Consider the following 14,580-nt stretch of genomic DNA (forward strand, 5'->3'; position numbering starts at 1 on the left):
TAGACTAGCTAACAAGTGTGTCCCTAGGATCTTGCCGTGACTGCCTTCAGAGCACTGGGTTTAAAGGTATATGCTGCCACACCTGGCTGTTAGCATGGCTGCTGAGAACAGAAATCAAACCTTCACGCTTGTGCAAAAGCGTATTATCTACTGAGCTGTCCTCTGAGGCCCCTAGGAAAAGTTGCTGAACAAAAGCTTCGGAGACGTGTAGTACCTATTACACAATTCCCACTGAGCTTGTTACCATTTGGAAAGAGTCAACTGGCTGCATTACTGGGTCCTGCTTTTGACTTCCTGCACCTGTGACAGCAAAGTCGTTGAAACGTCAGCTGTATGAAACATGTGATTGCATATCTCCCTTGCATTTAATTAATCACGAAAACTCAGGATGCTGGCACTAAGTGGCCAGCCAGTCAGATCTTCCATTCTTTTATTCAGATTCAAACGTCGAACGTCTAAATGCCACTGACTGTTGTGTGAGAAACTTCATCACTTGTAGAATGTGAGCTCTTCGGAGTGGCTCAAATGTTCCTGACATCATTTAGTAATGTGTCCTGTCTTAACAAATATGACAAAAGAAAAATGTTCTGTTTCTGCTCGGTTTATTTTAATCACAGGTGGAGGGAAATGGCTGTTTAACTGACATAAATCCCTGTTGAACTTCCCCAGTCCAACTCTTGCTTTGATTATTAAAACCTTCCATGAGGGAGAGCACACATTCCTGTCATGGTAAAGCGCTCTGAGATTATCCTGTTAGGCATCTTTAGTCTTTGTGGCCTGAACCATATTTTGGTGGTTCTTCACTTATATTATTTAAGTACATCAACAGAAAGCCAAAGTTTCTTTAGAGCCAAATGGAGCTTTAAATACACTACAGATTTAAACAACCAAACGTTTAGCAATGGTATTTCCCACTTCTGAGTCCTCTGTGTGTGTTTGGTGTGAAGCCAGGACTCTACTGCAAAAGCAGCCCTCTGAACAGATGTAAACTGTTGCAAACTGGGAGAGACTACTGCATTCCATGGCTTAACACCGTGAAGCAAATCTGTACTTTCACGTTGTTTTGACCTACTTTCAAATTTAGGATATGTCTATACAGTTTTAAAACTTTTTATATACCTTTCTAGCATATTAACCAAGTCCACTTATAGGAAATTTTGGCTTCCTATTGGAAATCTACTCAACTAACCTCTTCAGGCTCAATCAACTTGAATTCCATGCCTCGTCCAGTCCAGGCAATGAAATGAGAATTTGAAGGATCGTCCAGAAGAGCTACCAAAAACTGCCAAAGCTGAAGGGACCCTCGTCTCTGATACGTGGGTCCTTCCCGGTACATTCCTGGCTCTTGCTTAATGTCCCCTAAATTTAAAAAAATAAGCTATTATCAGCAATATTGTTCCATTTGCATACAATTTACACCAAATCAACCAGGAAAACACTTAAACACAGTTACCATATGGGTTTTGTAACAGTGCCATTAAATACAGATTTAAAATAATCAAATGCTTAAACGGAAACCATCAATCTACAGACTGTATAACAGTATGGATTCTCATTAATATAAATGTACACCAGTAAGGAGTAAATTCATAAACATCACTTGTTTATAAAAACCTCATACAATTATCTATCTTTCATTCACATCTTTACAACCATCGTACCTAATCACACTCCTTTGTGTTGTGACTCCAAAGACGTAACCAGCTTTAAGCTCCGGGCGTTTTAGTTGTATAAATTAATTTCTACAAAGTGTAATTTGTAAATACCTTACTGACCCATACATGACAGACTACTGAAAAACTCAGAGCACATATTTCGAGGTAAATTTAGTCATGTCATGAAGTCTAAGTGACCTGAACTTTCTATGAATTGGGGAACTCACGGCGAGTTAGAGGAGTCGACAGCTCTGTCATTCCAGCTAATGTGCCTGCCTCTGGAAGCCACTGCTTTTTACTGGGCAACAAAGGAAACAACGTTCTTGATGGATACAGCTACCTGCATTTTGTTAATTTAATTTAGTTTCTTGGTCTTTTGTTGTGTTTTTCAAGACAAGAGTTTTTCTATGTACTCGTGGCTCTCCTGGAACTCACTCTGCAGACCAGGCTGGCCTGGAACTAAAACATCTATTTGCTTCTGCTATCTGAGTGCTGGGATTAAAGGTAGTCTCCACTGCCCAGCTTGTTGTTTTTTTTTTTTGTTTGTTTGTTTTTTTTTTGTTTTTTTTGAAAGAGAATTGTAAGAGCCAGAGAGGTCTCACAGAGCACCAAGAGAACACGGTCCACAGAATCAACCAAGCAGGGCTCATAGGGGCTCCCAGAGCCTGAGCAACCATAGGTCTACACTGGGCTATCTGCAGAAATGCTGTGGATAAGTTGAGCTTTGGGATTTTTATTGGACTCAAACAGTGGGAGTAGGGGTGTCTCTGACTCTTTTACTTGCTCCTGGGACCCCTTTCCTCCTACTGGGTTGTCTCCATCCTTGATATGAGGGATTTTGCTTAGTTTTATTGCATCTTGTTATGTCATGGTTGGTTGGGAATAATAAAAGAGGTCTGTTCTTTCTGAAGGGAAGGGAAATGCAGGGGCAGTGGAACTGGGTGGGGAGGACTGGGCGGAGTAGAGGGAGAGGAGATGGCAGTCAGGATGTATTTGTGAGAGAAGAATTAATAATATCAAAAAATCATGTATACCAGAACATTTTGTGAAATAAACATTTTAAGAAAATAAAAAGTGAGCTCTCTTTCCCTGGTATGGAAAAGTATAAAACAATCTCATGAGCAAAAGTGTTAACAGTGCTTTTGTTATACAACTTGGCTTTTCAAATCAAAAAACCAAACCAGGATACTTAGTGTTGTGACCAATAATCCTTCCCTTCTGGCTCCAGCCACACGTCTACGTGAGCTGACGTAATTCACACTGCCTGTCTAATGCCTGCAGATGGATCAGGTATCTTCTTTGTTGAAGAAACAATACAGTTAAGTAGCTGTATTCACACTAAGTGTGAACTGCATAATGAACTAAATCACAAGCTCTCTAGAGATTTCCAGCAGAAAGTAAGCAGAACTACACCTCATCACATGGCCAGAAAAAACAAACAAAAAAAATCATACTCAAACAACAACACAAACACACACAGCTATCCAGTTCAACAGCCATTAAAGAATCATAATATTCTTTTTTTTTTAACCTGGAACATTTATCTTTATTTCAAAGTCAGTTTTATTTATCTCAGATTTTTCCTTCTAATATTACAATTTTTCTTTTTGTGGAGACAAGTGTACAGCCATACAGACAGTGAAACCTTGTGAAATGAAGCTTCTTTGGTGTTGCTGTCTACAAATGTGACTTATTCAATTAGCTACATGCAAAAAAAAAAAAAGAAAGAAAAAGAAAAAAAAGAAAATCCTCTCTGATGTAATTTTGTCCTCTAATACTTAGAAAGACAAAAGCTAGCTTTAAATATATATGTATAATGAAATTACAGTATTTAAAGTCAAAGAAATCAAACCAGGACAGTGAGTTCCCTAAGCACCAACATCTTATTTTTACCATAGTTTTAAAATAATTTCCCTTCTTATATACCCTTACTAATTTTGAGATTATTTAAAATGTGAAGCTCGCAGTAAATGAAAAGAATAAAGAAAGGACATTACCAAAAGCAAATTTTAAGCCCCAGGTCAACAGAAAAAGGGGTAGTTAAGACAGCTCGCAGTTCTGAAATAGAGGTATAACTCTCCACTACAAAAGAAAGCCGAAGCAGTGCTTCCCTTTGGGGTTTCAGTTCCATGACCTTTAATAATTTAGCCATCTTAAGGAAGGCCAAGGAAATAGATCTTCCTAAAACTCCCCATGCTTTCCAAAAACTACAAGAACAGCAAGAAGCTTGGCAGTTAAGCCCTCAAGTAACTAATTAGAATAGACTGAGCAGCAATCTGAGCATACACTTCGCTGTTTAAATAATGACAATTAAAAACTCTGAGAGCACCCAAGTCATTACAGCCGAGATCCCCAAAGTTTTTGCAATCAGCTAATCAGAGGGCCCCTGCTCATTTCCTGTTTGACAATCAAAGCAGGAAATATGAAGACCACTCTGAAGAACCAGTAAATGAATTAACCGTTCACTTTTCCTCCCAGCTTCCTTGTAAATGTCAGTTTTTGCCACGCGCATGTCAAGAACAGAAGATTCTATCTGGTTTGACGTTCTCTTCTAATATCTGGGACCCTTTCATTGTACTAGCGAGAGATATTTAAAAGGTAATGCTTCTCTAACTTCCTTTTAAGCAATTACGACATAATGCTACATTAGCAATGGACATCTTCCTTGGTGGGAGTGTGGGGGGCAAGCAATCAGTAAACTCAATGGGCAGTTATGTTGTTCTTGTGCTCCGTAATGCATCTTTTCATGAACAATAAAAAGAAAGGAGGCTGCATTAGTCATCAGTGCATCCCTAGCAGCATGCTTTCTCTTCTGCTTTGTTAATTACAGGATCGGCTTTCAGTAAATCTCAAATAACAAGCTGCATGCGCTCAGCAGGGCAATGGAAAGATGCCTCGCTCTGCACGACGTGGAGTAACAATGACGTTCTTCTGTCCCGTCTCCAGAAAAGGAATTTTATGGAACCGAAGAGAAGAGAGAAACAGAGGGAGGGGGAGCAAAGGGAACACCCAGTAAGCTCACTGGTCCATAGTGGGTGATAGAAGATGTGCACAGACACCGGCAAGTGGGAATGTTAACTGCCTTCAGCAAAGGAAAATGCAATCTGCACTCATAAAAATCAAATAATGAACCGGAGAGACACCCACCATCGAACTTCTCTGGGACAACACACGTGTCATCGTAGAACTGCCTGGGGCCCTTCTCAAACATGCAGCCTGTGGGGGGAGAGCAGGACATGGTTATTAAGGATAGAGTATGAAATCAAGCTCCCAAGTGACAGAATGAGATTCTTTGAAAACAACTCTGTAATTTTCCAGCTATTCAATATTGGAAGCATTTGTTTGGCTCTTTGCCTCAGTTTCCCCATCTTTCATACGGGAACGAGAGCAATAGAGTTCTTGTGAGGACCAGATGACTTGAGTGTTCTTCAGTTTAGATAGGCGCCATAGCACAGCGATGTGTAACCATCAGAGACTTATGGCTTCTGACCTTAGTGTAGACCTTACCAAAGTACTGGCAGACCCTGGCTTTACAGTGTATTGTTTTATGTTCTGGCTTCCTTTTTGTTTCATTACTTAAGAGAGAGACAGCAAAATGAATTTCCAGAATTGTCCTTGATTTCTGGTGTTGTCCCTGGCTCTCTGAAACTGAGTTAGTTTATCCTTCACTTCCTTGTCAAAAAATCTTGGGAGGCTAACCATCTCACTTTAAAACCATTTGTATTAGATTGTGTATGTATGCGTGCCTGTGTGTGTGTGTGTGTGTGTGTGTGTGTGTGTGAGTGTGTGAGTGAGTGGTGTGTGGTGTGCACACATCACAGGTGGACCTGAAGATCAGAGGACAATTTGTGGTAGTGGGCTGTCTCCTTCTGTTATGTGGATTTGGGGACTGAACTCGGCTCTTCAGGTTTGGCAGCGAGAATCTTCATTCATGGCGCCATCTGACTCACCCACTCCTCATCTTCATTAATAGTCAAGAGAGAGAGAAAGGGGGTTTTGTTTTTGTTTTGTGCTGTACTAACTCAGCTTACAGAAAAAGTGAAAATAAACTGATATCTCTTAATAACCATTTTCTCTCCCATGTATACCTGACTTTACCTAATTGTCACCTTTAATTATAGGAAGAAATTTCATGCAAATTAAACATAGTTTTATTTCTAAAATACAATGTTCTGTATGGTAGGTTTATAAAATTAATAACACTAGCAATAGTAATTATATGTTTTGCTCTCAAGTATTAAAGAGTTTATTGTCTTCTGTTGTCATTTAAACATCTATTAATATCATTCACATAAAGGCAAGTCAGTCCTAACTGAAAAGGTTGTAGCTAAGTGAATTTTACAGAACAAACATGTTGTTTAAGTCATAGTTCCAGGAATCCTTCAGTGGAGACAATATCCAGATAAAATCATTTCTTGTCTAGTACTTTGTAGATGTCAAAATCTATTAGAGCAGGAGAGTTCCACCGTGGCTACCTGAAGTAATAACTCCTTCTCTACACTGCTCATGTGAATCCATTCTGAATAACTACTTTTCCGAAAGGTACAAAATCGAGGACATTGAAAGGCAAAGTTCCACCATGTTTTGCTATAAAACCGTGATTTAAGTTTCTGACGTCGTAGACAGATATTCTTCAGGATATGTGTCAGTAGAGTGAAGTTAGGTGCGCAATCACTAAGGAGCAATTTCTAGTTAAAGAGTGCCAGGTGCTGGGAGAAAAGAATACAACTGTTTGTATGGACAAGACACACGCTAACAACCAAGTACAAGCTACCACGATGTCAGAGACTAGCCTTTCATTTTGAAAAGCTAGAGCGTGTTTGTGTTTATTTCGCCTTGCTAGGGACTGAACCCAAGGCCTTGGATATCTAGCCAAGCACTCTGCCACTGATCATCCCCTGCCCCCAAAGGGTAATTTTTAAAATAATGTTTTAGAAACATAATGTGTTTTCTCAAAGCACACAATGACTAAGTCGATCCGAATTTGGAATGTGTGGCTATTTTTAATGTTACTTATTAGGAACTTTTAAAAATGGAGAACTTAACTTCTGTTCTGCTTGGGTGAGCCAGGAAGCCTTCTTGCCTCATGTAGATGGAGTGGCAGCTAGGCACTTCTGAAAGAAGAAGCAAAACTTGTCAGAGAGGCAGGTTAGAGGGCAGGACCGGGCAGGACCGGTGTGGGTAGAGAGAAATGAACAGGGTCGCCAAGAGCCCACTTGAGCGAGCCTGTCAGCATACAGTGGGCCTTGCCAGCGAGCCTCCAGAAACGAAAACTCCATGGATCGCAGGGAAGGCTGGCGCTCTTCAGTCAGAGGTGAACACAGTTTTACCGACTCAGCTTTGCTGCAGCTCAGCAGTAGGACACTGGTGCCATACCCGTATGTCTAAGGGTGGCTGGAATTAATTGATATACCCCACACTATTCGGTCTATGTGCACTGCGAAACTCAAAGGCTTAGTTACAGATGACTTTACAACTACTGAACAGGAATTACTAAGAAAAGATAGAAAAATTAAATCTCATGAGCTATCTTGAGCCTTTTAGGGTTTTTAGCTGTTTTTCTCAGGTAACAGTATATCTGGTTTTTCGTTTTTATTAAAAATTTATAGATTATGTTTAAAGCTAATGAAGAAGCAATGCACAATAAAGAGTTTTACAATGCCTGTGCTAAGAAAAAGCCCCACCTACAGGGCCAAGGGGCCTGGAAGAGAAACCAACATGGCTAACCATGAAGCTGCTTCACAGTGCTAACTCAGAACTGAACATGTTGGATGATTTTGATAAGGAGAAGAAAATAAACATGGCTCGGGAGACATATCTAAATTCAAGACCTAATTACTATGTAAACTACTTAGCTTTGGACAAACCTTTATTTGCCTACATTTCTATAAAATAAAGTGTTGGGAGATGATCCCCGACACCTATTACAGTTCACCAGTTCCCCGTGCTGGGTAAGATTCACTCAGAATTCAGAGACCGATGCATGGCAGCCCCTCAAATTAAGTACCTTCCTGTATTTTTGGAGTCCCTTCTGAACCCTACCTATTAGCTATTTAATACTTTATTTTTATTTATTTTTCTTAAAACTACTTCCTAAAAACACAAGTTTCAGATCTCCCAGAGTACTACCCTTGAATGCATAAACACTTGCTTAAGACAATTAGATCCTATGTACGTTTTACTAGTTTTTTTTTTCTTAAAGCACATAAAAAAAAAAGAAAACTAAATTTGTGCCACAAATGCGATACTTAATTAAAAAAAAACTTCCTTTCCACTACTAGTAATTCAAATATACCACCCTTAACAAATGAATCTCAAAGTCCAGTCTCTTCAGATCTATCCATCTAGGTACTTGTGGTAACAACAGATAAGCTATACCCTATATCTGGCCTGTATTTTTCCTGGATGTAAAAGTTTTCATTTTCAAAGTCAATACTTTTTGTGTGTTTCTTTATTTGTTTGGCCTGATGACAAGCGATATTTTTTTTTGGCCCAATGATTAATGTCAACAAAATGAGCAATTTTTAACATAAAAATATTTTAACCCATATGGTTCTAATCTAAAGCACTTAAACAGTAAGCCATAATTCTAACAACATTTTAAAAGTATGGTTGTGGTGGCACATGCCTGTAATCCCAATATTCAAGAGGCTTGAGGAAGAAAGATTGAAGATTTGAAATCATTCAGAGTTCCACAGAGATGGTCTCTCAAAAACAACAACAAAAACACAAAGCCAAAAATGTAAGATGCTGGGAATGTAGTTCAGTAGTACAACCTGGCCGTAGGCAAAATTTCCACCATTAGAAAAATAAAATTTAGCACTTATCTGAGAAAAAAGTACACAAGAAGGCATAGTCTTTGTGCTGAAGACAGTGGAAAATTTGCAATTACACATTTTTCTATAACATGATTTGCACAATTTATTAGATAATGCATAATTCTGAGTCTATGAAGGTAGAGAGATTCTTTCCTGACAGAATTGATAATAGGCCAAATAGTCACCAATCACTTTATTCCAACCTTAAACAAATGATGAAGCCTGAAATTAATTTTTAATGTTGTTCTGATTTATTGCGAGGCAGAAGGTCCCTCAAAACAGGTGGACCTGGAAGGGACAGTGTTAATGACTGTAGTCAGTGTAACAGCTGCTCGGAGGCAAGCATTTTGCTGTACCCATGTTGACACCATGCCACAAAAATACTCTTACTGACTGCGGCACACCTGGAGTACGGCTGTAAGAACAGCTGGCGGGCTCAGAGGCTGCTGGAGGAGAAGGCAGAGAGTGACGGTTATTACATATAAGTGTGACTAAATGCTCTTCCCATCCCAGGGTGGGAGAAGAAGAAACACAAGTATTTCTGAGGAACTCAGTATACGAGGCTGAAGGACACTTACAGAAAGTGTTCTGATGTGGTATAAAATTAGTGTAGCCCTGGAAATCTAGACACAGAGTCAGAGACCTTTGTGCACAATTTGTCTAATTCTGCATTGAGAAATACAGCTGATGTCTTTATTGTTGTTCTTATACTATACTGTTCTTTGAAAATTCTAGGTCTCTCTAAATAATTAAAACAGATTGTTCTGAAGTTTATTAAAATATCAGTGGCACATAATAAGACTCAGGCCAGAATTTTCATTACAGTTTTCAACAGACCAACATGTGATTTACATTCTTAGGAAGACAATGGGTAACAATTTATGGAGAGAATTGTGCTTTTCCAATTCCTGCCATTTATTACATGAGAGTAAATCAAATTAGCAACTAGTTTTTAAAAGCAAGGCCTTGGCTATCCTTTTAAAATCCAGTCTGCCCTTAAAATAGATGTCATTTATAAAGTAGAGAGAAAACAGAAAAAAATTAAATAAAAGAAAGGGGTAGGAGCTTTATTCACATAGAATAACTAAAGTCATGTTATTCTAAAGTGATATCAGTTAATTTATGACTATCAGAGTGGGTCAGACTCTAATCAAATTGTAGAAACATTTCCAAAGTGATTATTCAATCAAACGACTAACATGGTTAATTAGGGGCCATAAACATTGCTCTGAAGTTCATCAAAGTAATGACTTGCCCAGAAAAATTACCGCTAATTAAATTGCCTGCTGCTTTCATTTCTACCTTATCTAATAATAAAAAAAAGTCCAACTGGTGAGATCTGGCATTCCATTTGAACTTTTGCTAAATGTCCAGCAAAGACCCAAGCTGGGCTTCACCCAAGCGGTGACTTCAAAGGCCAGTGTCTGGTGACGGACAGTGGAGGTGTCACTGGGAAGATTTCCCTTTCCTGTGGAAGGAAGGACAATGCAATAGCGACAGACAGCCCACTGCAGCTTGGCCATCGCAAACATGCATGATGGCGGACAGACGTCCTCTACATACACTATCCTATCTGGCATCCTCTGGCTATGATTTTAGGATGACCAGCACAGTACAGTGATGGCTGACAGCTACTTTGTCACCTACCAGGCACAAATTCACGTCTAAGGTCTTCTGTTACACGGGAGTATAGCTTCCGGCAGGTTAGTTAATGGCTCTATCCTCAACCCTCTCCTCTTATAAAATGGGAGTGCTATTGATACTTTTAAAACTGTAGCCAAGAGGCACATATGGAATAAGTTGTATGTATTATTTCCACTAACATATTTAGACAGAAGGAATTTAGGACCTCTTTCAATAATTTACTTGTGTATATTTATTTTGTGTTCTTAAATTCCATGAACTTGTTGATTTGTTGCTTACTGTTGCAGTTATTCTGGAGTAGACTGTGTAAATCTATCTCTTAATCAATGATACCTAAAAATATATCGATTGACCAGTCATGAATTTGATTAAGCCAGAATTTTCCCCAGATATTCTGAATACTTGAGGACCCATCTTTGAACCTCATATTTTTGCCATATTAGCTCTTGTTGTTTGTTCTGAAATCACACTGGCTTAAAAAGTTTAAAAGTCAGTCTATAAATTGGATTATGTAAATTGAATTTAGGACAAAGGGTTTTTTATTGATGTAGAAACTTGTGGATCAAAGCGTTCTAAAACTCGATATTAGTGCTGACCAAATCAACGCAGAGAAATCACAGCGCCTGTAATTTGTTACAGATGAGCTCTTGTGGTGATGAAAGCTGATCTAATATGCTGGAAAAATTCAAAGCAGTGAAGTGTGCTGGCCTCTCCAGGCTTCCACGCATGGAGGTGGAATCAAGAACAAAGCAGTCTCCAACCTGCCCGCTTGGGCTCGGCTTCATGGAGGGTCACTACTGAAGGAATCAGATTTGGGTGTGATTCAGAAAGTATCATTTCATATCAAGATACATGTGCAAGAAACTTTTTAAAAAAGTGCTTTATCCCTCTTTGCCTTACAGTGCAATACTGTGCTAGAAAATACAATGATGACATGGGAAGGTTTTCCAAAAGTTTTAGCACAGAATGCAGCTTTGAATTTGCACATCTAATATGCCAGGCACTCCTTTGATTTGCATATTTGCTGCTCAGTTGTACAAAATGAAAATTCCCCTTTAGGGTATCATTTGTGTAAGCGTCCAAAAGCCACACCTGACCCAGAGAGGAAGGATTAGTCATGATTGGTTAGGTGGGTTTTAGTGGTTGTTGAAACTAGTTTGTTACCAAGTAGTGTGTAAACCCGGGATTATCTCATATAACGAACCTAACAAGGAGGTTGAAAATGAAGTCTCTCCTTCATTTGATGCTCCTGGCTGGATTTCTGCAGTAATAATCAATGTATAACTTAATTCAGCGTTCAAATGTCTTAAGGTAAATGAGAAATCCCAGGAAAGTAGAAGTAGCTCAAGATGGTGCCTTTGCTTACATTTGAATTAGAATGCAGAAGTTGACTGGCTGTGCGCTTTGACTCCCTGTAGGAGCGATGGGACTAAGTAAAATCCACATGGAGCTGCTCGTTCATTCATTCATTCACTTTTAAGATAGGGTTCGTTGTGTCTTTTTGACTGACTGTACCCACTACTGGGACCACGAGCATGAACCACCATGCTAGCTAAGCTCTGTTCAGTACATTTGGATAATGGAAGAAAGTTTAAAATGCTAAATATACAGAGTCAAAATAATGGATTCTGTAAAACATGCATCTGAAAGTAGCAAGTACTTTGTAAGGGGTGTGTGTGTGTGTATGTGTGTGTGTGTGTGTGTGCACGTGCGTGCACGCACACACATGCATAATGCAAACCTGGAAGATTAACCACTTTTTGTTAGTATTACTATTTAACAAATTTCTGAAAATGTATGTATTAAATCCTGATGTAGCTGGGGATATACACAGTGGTAGAGTGCTTGCTTAGAAATGCAGGAAGTAGTTGGTTCAAGACCAAGCACCAAAAGTAAGTAAGTAAGTAAATAAATAAATCCTGGCATGAGCTCTTTTAACAAGCAATGACACCAACTTTAGAAAAAAAAGAAAAATATTAGAACATTGTTGTTTTCAATCCCTTCAGCTCCTCAAGTCCTGGCTTCACTAGGTTAGATTTGTTTGCTTCCTCTCACTCCTAATCTCACACATTATGGCAAATCCCAAAGGGTGTCTAGGGCATAAATGACACAGCGTGGTGAAGATAGGAATAAATGCTAACACAGAAGCACCCACGCTACCCTCTAACTCCGCTTTTACATTTGACGCATGAGTGCACTTGGTTCTAGTTAATCAGGAAAACTACATTTTATAGTTTCCTAAAAGACACAAGTCATGGAAAAGATGTTTTTGTACCCATAATGTACTCCATATTGGAGAAATCTGCAAGTTATTAAGTCCAAAATAAGTTCCATCAGTTGTATGTTAGACTCTCATGAGAAAGATGACAAACAAAGAGTTAAAACAGAGAAGTTCTATGAACCGCTGGTTCTCAGCCACATAGATCTGTGTGGAAGGGCTGAAGGGATATCATGGTGGGTGGTTAGGAGCACGTTTTGTTCTTTTGGAGGACCTAGGTTGCATTCCCAGTATGCACATGGAGGCTCACAACCACCCATAATTCTAATTTTAGGGGATCCAGATTCCTCTTCTGATCGCCCTGGGCATCAGGCAACACACGTGATACACAAACATACACAAAAACAAAACATCCACACACATATTATAAAATAAGTGATGGATTTGGAGATGACTTAAGTTTTGAGAAGGGAGTGATGAGTTTAGTATTGCTTCATCCATCCTTGGGATATTTCTCAGCAAATGGAAGGAAATAGAGCAAATCTACACTACATTGAACCAGGAAAGAAAGAGGAATAATGCAGTTAAGTGAATTCAGTATTTCTGAGACATAACAGCAGCATAGTGACAAACAATAGCATATAATTTTCCCTCTAAAACCAAAAATCTTACTCATAAGCTTCTGAGATACATTGTGGACAGTATCACCCACAAAACATGAGCAGGCCTAAACAGTATATGGACATTCTGAACTCAGGATACCATACGTTTCACAAGCTGGTGATTTTGATTAAACTAGAATAAAAAATAAAGTCAAAGAGCCGAAGGTACAGGCATTATCGTGACCTGGGATATCTATTAGAAATCACCATGCCCTGGCAGTTGAGACAGAGCTAAAAGTAAATGTGAGAACCAATGCCATTAGCTGACCCCATGGTTCACAGCAGCACTTTGCATTGGAGGATTTAGAGCTGAATACCCAGTCCATTCTAATGTGTTTCCTGTTGGAATCTGTGATTTGAAAGAAAAGTATACTTGATTTCATCTTTCCTGTGATACTTACCTTATTCGGCTGTAATATAATATGCATATAACTTGTTCTGCTTGCCTCCAACAAAATGAAACTAGTAATCAAGTCTAGCATGAACTGGGTCAGACATAGCATACTAGATTTGCATATGTTGACTTTAGTAGAATATTTCAGATACGTCTCTTATCCTCTAACCTAAATATGAGTTTGACACCTTGTTAAAGAGCTCATAATCTTTGAAGGAATCTGCAGAAATCATGATAAAATCATGCCAATGAATGGGCAGCATTATTGTCAGGGCCCTTCATATGTGTCAGCTGCTGTGTTAGGCACTTCTGAGCCTTAACCATACTTTATCTTTTTTAAAGCACTACTCCCCCTCCCCTTGTAAATAAGTAAATGGAGAGCCAAAGGAAATCACAAAGTTTGCTCCATCTGATATAAATATCAGGCCCAGGAGTTAGTATTTTTTGAATGTCAGAGAAGCTAGGTGATTTTATTGTTTAATGTTGGGCATAAATAAAGAGCAGATTATGTAGATAAAGCAATAAATTAATCAAGGTTCACACACAAAGAGGAGTCAGAGTTCAAAACTCTGAGTTAAAGAGGTCTGTGAAATAATCACAGCCATAGGACTGCTGACTTTTCAGTCTCTGGTTGCTTTGTGGTTATTTTTCTATGTTTTGAAATACCTGTCCTTATACAATGTCATGGGCACTAGTAAAATCAATTAAATAGAGATATTCACACACATAGTGAAAATGGTAAGCATCTGATTAACCCAACACAAATTGTTTGGCAAATATTTCAAGTTATTTGCATCCTACCTAGAAGAAATATTTATGAAACCCATTTTTCCTCTTGCCTAGCTCTTACCTCTTGCCTTCCATACTGGCATTTGAATATGAAACTTTTTGAGTACCAAAATATTTTATAAGACTATTTAAAATCCAAAAATATTCACTCCAATAAGCATGCACATGCATGCAGGCGTACACACAGATAGATAGATAGATAGATAGATAGATAGATAGATAGATAGATGATAGGTAGATAGATAGATGATAGGTAGATAGATAGATAGATAGTAGATAGATAGATGATAGAAAGATAGATGATAGATAGATAGATGATAGATAGATGATAGAAAGACAGATGATTGATAAATAGATGATGATGATAGATAGATGATAGATAGATAGATAGATAGATAGA

The 14,580-nt window shown here is 38.6% G+C and overlaps 1 protein-coding gene across 4 annotated transcripts in view; it reads right to left on the reverse strand.

Moving 5' to 3' along the window:
• Etv1 (ETS variant 1) overlaps nt 1-14,580 on the reverse strand; it is a 96,144-nt gene that overhangs the window by 12,998 nt on the left and 68,566 nt on the right. For all 4 annotated transcript variants that reach the window (XM_026782434.1, XM_013347876.2, XM_013347879.2 and 1 more), the window contains 3 exons: nt 6,701-6,769; nt 4,803-4,871; nt 1,190-1,359 (listed from right to left, as the gene is read on the reverse strand). In XM_026782434.1, the coding sequence (XP_026638235.1) occupies nt 1,190-1,359; nt 4,803-4,871; nt 6,701-6,769 (308 nt within the window). The remainder of the gene's footprint in view (nt 1-1,189; nt 1,360-4,802; nt 4,872-6,700; nt 6,770-14,580) is intronic.

The sequence above is a fragment of the Microtus ochrogaster genome, chromosome 1, assembly GCF_000317375.1.
Source record: "Microtus ochrogaster isolate Prairie Vole_2 chromosome 1, MicOch1.0, whole genome shotgun sequence".
NCBI lineage: Eukaryota > Metazoa > Chordata > Mammalia > Rodentia > Cricetidae > Microtus > Microtus ochrogaster.